The 6,729-nt window shown below is 49.6% G+C and overlaps 1 protein-coding gene across 2 annotated transcripts in view; it reads right to left on the bottom strand.

Moving 5' to 3' along the window:
* NSMCE4A (non-SMC element 4 homolog A (S. cerevisiae)) overlaps positions 1-4,333 on the bottom strand; it is a 19,308-nt gene extending 14,975 nt beyond the window's left edge. For both annotated transcript variants that reach the window (XM_011930246.1, XM_011930247.1), the window contains exons 1-3: positions 3,983-4,333; positions 3,092-3,169; positions 371-501 (exon numbers count right to left, since the gene is read on the bottom strand). In XM_011930246.1, coding sequence (XP_011785636.1) covers positions 371-501; positions 3,092-3,169; positions 3,983-4,274 — 501 coding nt within the window. In that variant the 5' untranslated portion in view covers positions 4,275-4,333. The remainder of the gene's footprint in view (positions 1-370; positions 502-3,091; positions 3,170-3,982) is intronic.
* Between the last annotated feature and the right edge of the window lie 2,396 nt (positions 4,334-6,729).

Here is a 6,729-nt window from a genome sequence, read left to right as displayed (position 1 = left end):
CCAGGCCTAACTCAATTCCAGCTGAGCTCTGCCATCACAGAGTGGGCTTCTGTCCAGCCCAAGACAAAAGTCCCAGGTCACTGAGAAGGATCTAGAACACCAGTGAACAGAGGAAAATCGGCTATTGGCAAATGACCCCAGCACCCAGCATCTTAAGACAGAACGCTATGAGATTTTCACTCCAAGCCCCCACCCAAAATTCCACCACATAGCTCTACTTTCATCTGTTTAATTTGGTAAGATCTCTCTAGAGGAATCTGAGACCAAAAAAGAATGAAGTAAAATCATCTGCATATGGATATGAGCAAAGTAAATAATTATGTAACATATAACAGAACATTTCTTATTCAGTCTGTAGCTTTGAACTTACTAGAGTTTCAACATATCTTAACATGTCAAAGGAACTCAGGTCTGAGCGCAGCTGCTTTGCTTTCTCTTTCCCCAAATCGGAAGCCAAAACAAGAAAGTGGGCATCTAGGACTGCTTCTCTTGCTCGGGACACTATGCAAAAAAGAAAAAATATTCACATTACAAAATACACGTTATCCATAGATATTTTCCCTACATTTCCAACTATTTCCAGGATTTCCCACTAGACTAACAAAAAAAAGAAAACCTCAATAGGCAACCGACCCATCTCCTTCTAAAACTTGCTCCCCTGCCCAGCTCACCACAATCTCTAATGAAAGCTGACCGGTCTTCCTAAAAGCCAGCTTTCTCTCTAGTTCTCCTACTCCCGTTAGCTGAATCACAACCCCAGTTGAGCAAAATCCCTGTCATGTCTAATACTCACTTTTCCCTCTGACTCAATAACCTGTCCTAATCACGATGATCATGTGTGCCGACGTAAGGAAAATCAAATTCCCACTACATGCAGGGCCCTGTGTTTGGCATGGTGGTTTGTGAACAGCAATAGGTAAGTTGCTAAAGTTGCTAACCAAAATCATGGCATGTGCTAGGCTGGGACCAGGAGGCTCATGCCTCTCTATGGCTTCACAGGCAACCCCAGCAAAGCCACCCAAATGAACAGTCTACAGGCAGCAGGTAGTGACCCCTGAGGATGGATGCTCAAGAAAGGCTTGACAGAGGACATGGGATTTAAGAAAAGCTATGGAAAAAAAGATTTAAATTAATGGAGAAACAGGCCGGGCGCAGCGGCTCACGCCTGTAATCCCTGCACTTTGGGAAGCCGAGGCAGGCGGATTACTTTGAGCTCCAAAATTTGAGACCAGCCTGGGCAATGTGGTGAAACTCCGTCTCTAAAGAATCAAAAATTAGTTGGGCATGGTGGTGCACACCTGTAATCCCAGCTACTCGGCTGCGGAAGCTGGAGAATCGCTTAAACCTGGGGGGCGGAGGTTGCAGTGAACCAAAATCATGCCACTGCACTCCAGCCTGGGCGAGAGGTTTAGGTGTTCCCAGACTACTTTTCATACTCCCTGTTGCCTGCAGGGTCTGATTAAGCAACCCCTCAGCCCCACTGTTTCCTTTTGTTGACCCCTTCTTCATCTCCCGAGTATCCTGTGCCTGCCTGCCCCACTCCCTTCTCCTTTCATTTATTTATTTATGTTACAAACTAAGACCATCAAATCCATGAATGCCAAGCGTCTATTGTTTGCTAAGCAACTCCTAAGGCTCCATTGACTGAATAATTTTGCCCTAAAATATTGCTTTAAATACTGGAAATAGCTGAGAGAGAAAGGATGTGGGGATAAAGAACTGACTAGATGCTCAGTAAATATCAAAGGAGTAATTGAGTCAAGCAAGACTAACAGTGATGAGACTGGGAGTCTAGGTTGCGAAGGGAAGACAAAGCTTAAGACGGTAATGGAGGGATTTAACCAGGTGAAGGAGAAAGACCCAGTTCCTGAAGGTTTTGATGAGGTTTAGCAAATGCAGTAGACTAAGATGGCGAATGGTAAGGAGGCTGTGGTCAAAGACAGACAGAAATTGGAGAGCATATATAAAGTGATAAAAGGAGACATTTAAAGAACTAGTCATACTCAGCAATGACTAAAAATAAACGTTCTAGTCCTTTAAGAATATGAGGAACCGGCCGGCTGCGGTGGCTCATGTCTGTAATCCCAGCACTGTGGGAGGTAGAAGCGGGTGGATTACCTGAGGTCAGGAGATCGAGACCAGCCTGGCCAACATGGCGAAACCCCATGTGTACTAAAAATACAAAAATTAGCCGGATGTGATGGAGCGTACCTGTAATCCCAGCTACTCGGGAGGCTGAGGTAGAAGAATTGCTTGAACCCGCGAGGTGGAGGTTGCAGTGAGCCGAGATTGCGCTACTGCACTCCAGCCTGGGAGACAGAGCGAGACTCCATCTCAAATCTCCAAAAAAAAAAAATGTATTTGGCTGCATTCTCCCCTATGTTCCCACAAATCTGTCAGAAGAGGGCTGGAGGGGACAGTGGTCTGCGTAGTAGTCCTGTGGCTCTATGACCACAGGACCCACATCAGGGAGTACCCCTGTTACCAAGCAGACAGATGGCTGCTACCAATACCACTGCCGCTGCTTTCAATTCAAACTAAAGTTATTTTTTAAAGCACCCATGGCCTAGAGTTCAGTGCTCTGGGATCTCTCTCACTCACTCACAACACACCCCAGACTGGAGACCAGCAGGTACACTTGCAGGCCTTGCCACCTCCACTGCGCTACAGGTGGACCAATAGCAGGGAGCTGAGGAAGGCAAGACTGAGGGTGGGACAGGAAAAGAAACAGATGTCAGAGGCTAGCTCAGTTCTGTAATTCATCCACTCAACCAATGTATACTAGGGACACGGCAGTAAATACAGAAAAAGAAAAAAGATAAAACATGCAACATCCTCAAATTTGAAAAGGCAGCAGAATCAACTGGGGGCTTAATACAGACTGCGGGACCTACCCCCAAATTTTCACGTAAAGCCCTTATTACATAGTAAGCGCATAATAAAAATGGCATTATTGCTATAATGAAACGGTTCCCAAACTGGGAAAGCACTATTACAAATGTGGGAATTACCTGATGTCAATAATTTGGCGCTTATATAACACTAATGAAAAGCATCATAAAACACGAGAGAACATAAAATAACAAATTACCTTCATTAAACAGAGTGTTAGCCTCTTCAAGGACCTCTGTTAATTTGTCACCGGCATTCAGTATGTCCTCCCGATTTTCTATTTTAAAAAATACAAACTTTGGGAAACTTGTTATGCATTCACTAGTAAGCAGTCGACAAGGTTATCACCTACAACAGCAAAGCCAAGGCCCGGCCCCTGCGCCCTGAGTAATTACTTCCAACATCTTTATCTTTTTAACCAAAATGGCCCGGAAAAGGAAAAAGGCGACCCTATCCTTTATGCAGCATGAATTTTAAAACGAAACCCTGGCTCCCTCTAACCTTAACACCAAGGGCTGGACTCCGGCTGCACCCTCTGAGTGCTCCATAACCGAGTGGTTCTCAAACTTTGCAAGCAACACACACCATCACCTGGAGGGCCACGCCATAGCTGGGGGGGCCCACCCAGAGATTCGGATTCCGTGGGTCCGGGTGGGTCCCGGGTGGGTCCACGTCCGAGAACGTGCATTTGACAGCTCTCACGTGCCGCTGCCGCTGCGGGGCCGGGAGCCCACTCCGAGGACGCCGGGCGCAATCAAAGCACGCGGAGTCCGCGTCTTGCCTCTCCCCACTGGCTGGCTGGGCTCAGGCGAGTCCGCGAACGGCTCTGGCCTTCAGCTTTTCCAGCCCGCCACTCGGGTACCCGCGCGCCCCCCGCCAAGGTCGCATGGCTCCAGCCACAGAACAGCTGTGGGAGCACTTTGTCAACAAATTAAGGTGCTGCGCGCGGCGAACGGCTGGCAGCCGGCGCGTCTCTACTCGCGCTGCGCTGGGCCTGCGCCTGTCACCTGCCTCCGGTGCCCTCCCCACCGCGCCCGGCGCAGGGTGGGGACGGCGGCCCGGCCCGTGCCGCCCGGAGGCACCGCCTTACGTTGGACAGAGTTGATGAGCGCCCGGTACTGATGGCGGATCTGGCGGCACAGGCCTTGGTCGGCCTCCGCCTCCAAGCTGGCCGGGTCCATCATCTCGTCCCCGGAATCCGACGGCTCTGTGTCCTCCAGGCTCGGGCGCTCTGGGGCTTCCCTGCGCTCCGGCGCGGAGCCGCGGCGGGACCTGGGCGACAAAGGGGACCGCGAGCGGGAGCGGGAGCCGGTCCGATCCCGGTGCGGGTCGCGGCCCCGGCCCCGGCCCTCGGTCCCGCGGCCGCTGCTGTCCCCAGACATAGCGCCAATTCGCCGTGCAACTTCGGAACGGCGGAAGTTCGCGCCAGAAACTGAAACCCCTGCTCTGCGCCAGCGCCTGCTCCCCGCGGAACGTGGCTCCCGGGCCCGAGCGAGCGCACAGCGACGCCTGTGGCTGGAGGCCGGCGACGGGCCCGGCCAGGTCTCCAAGGCGTCTGGGGGGTGCACAGGAGGGGTCTGGCGGGGATCCTTTGTTCCCTTGACAAGATATGTAATGAGCTCCCTCTTACTCCACGCTGCAGGGCCCTGATAATCTTGGTTTTCTGCCCCACCCCCCTTTTCCCACCCCACTGGACCTGCATCTTCCCTAGGTCCCTTTGCCTGCCCAGGACACAGCCGCAGCCTGGCACCCACATGGGCACGCAGTGCATGTGTGTTAAACGAGGTTCCTGCCGTGGAGCAGGATGAGCGCGGGACGTGGAGACCAGATGCGCTCTGCGGCTCACCTCTGCCCTCAGTTTTCCGGTGTCATCATGGCTGGCGAGGGGGGGCGGTGGATGAATCAAATGTTTATGTGCAGCTGGCAATACCAGTTTTTGTGAGGATGGCAGAACAGACAAATTAACAGGTAAACTCTGTTAACCATCCTTCTAAATATCTACAACAGAGTGTCACCAGAGCACAGGGTTTTGGTCTAGGTCCTGCTGCCCCCCTCACAGAAAACCAATCACTGAGACACCATTATTACCAAGGAAGAAGGCTTTAGCAGGGTGCTGCACTCAGGCAGATGGGAGCTCAGTCTCAAATCCATTGCCCTGACCAACTAAAATTAAGGGTTTATACAGTTGCAGGGAAGCAATGCAACAATCTGTGGGAAAAGAGGAACTTTCCTCTTTTCAGGAGGGGGAAGGAAGCTTTGGGGATGCGTGAGGGGCTTGGCATCTCATTGTCTGAAATGCGGTGATCTGGTGAGTTTCAGTTTTTTTGATACTTTTTCAGAGGCCCTGGGGGTCCTTTCCTGAGGAAGGAACTCAGATAAAACAAAGGTAAATTTCAACCTTAAGACTAGAAAACATAATTTCTAAGTTTATTTAAAAAAAAAAAAAAAAGAACAGTCTATGGGATTATTGGGTTGATTTTAATGACAGTCTATGTTAACATTTGATTGATTTTTTTTTTTTTTTTTTTTTAGACAAGCTCTAGCTCTGCTGCCCAGGCTGGAGTGCAATAGCACTATCTTGGCTCACTGCAAACTCATCTCCTGACCTCAAGTGATCCGCCCACCTCAGTCTCCCTAAGTGCTGGCATTACAGACGTGAGCCACCAGGCACGGCCTGATTCTCAAACTAGACAATTCTAAGGATACCTCCTGAAGGGCCCAATAAAGATGGAATTATGTTAAGTATACTTTGAAAGATAAATATATGAATTTCACTCCATATATTTTGGATCGTATTCGAGTACTGTTTCCCAAAAGGTCTCTTTGTTGCTAAGAACACATTTTCTCGAAGGAACAATATTGTAAGTTGGGTTACTACACAACCTACAAATATACCATTTTGTGCATCGTGTCTGCTAAACTTGAGTTAGGCACTGTTCATTGCTGTCCAACAGCTACTACTTCAGCCACCCCTGCTTATCTGTATTTCATGAAGGGGACACGTGTGTGCCTGCTTCCTTAGATGAAATGTGATTGCTCTATCCAGGTCAAGGTAATCTCATTCCCCTTCCCCAGTGACTGGTCTAGGGTCATGTGATGCAACCTGGGTCCCTGAGATGTGAGAGGGTTTCCCAATTGGATGGAACACAAAACCTCCAGAAAAGAAAACCCTTGACCCCTACCCCCTTTGAGATGGCTGGCATAAGAATGTGGAGCCTGCCAATTAGCGGGCGTGGTGGTGCATGCCTGTAATCCCAGTTACTCAGGAGGCTGAGGCAAGATAACTGCTTGAACCCAGGAGGCGAAGGTTGCAGTGAGCCGAGATCACGCCCTTGCACTCCAGCCTCGATGACAAGAATGAAACAATGTCTGAAAAAAAAAGAATGTGGAGTCTGCCATATTGGCAGCATCTGGCACTCAGGATGTGACAAGCATGAGGAAAGACCAGAGTGCTGGGGACAGTGGAGAACAAAGATGGACATGGCTGAATTGCTGAATCAACCACATACCTCTAGACTCCCTCTGAAGTAAGCCGTAAATCATGGTTTAAACCAGTTAATTGTTTTGTAATTGTTGCTGCAGCTCAGTGTTCTGTAACAGAATACTTAGCGTTCTTCCAGGTGAAAGTTCCTTCCAAGCTCCACACAAAAATACCTGAAACAGGCTGGGTGCGGTGTCTCATGCCTGTAATCCCTGCACTTTGGGAGGCCAAGGTGGGTGGATCACCCAAGGTCAGGAGTTCGAGACCAGCCTGGCCAACATGATGAAAACCCATCTGTACTAAAAATACAAAAAATTAGCCAGGCGTGGTGGTGGGTGCCTATAATCCCAGCTACT

The sequence above is a fragment of the Colobus angolensis genome, unplaced genomic scaffold, assembly GCF_000951035.1.
Source record: "Colobus angolensis palliatus isolate OR3802 unplaced genomic scaffold, Cang.pa_1.0 Scaffold85, whole genome shotgun sequence".
In the NCBI taxonomy this organism is placed as follows: Eukaryota; Metazoa; Chordata; class Mammalia; order Primates; family Cercopithecidae; genus Colobus; species Colobus angolensis.
Note: the sequence above shows the minus strand (reverse complement) of the source record. Positions and strands in the feature narration are given on the sequence as shown.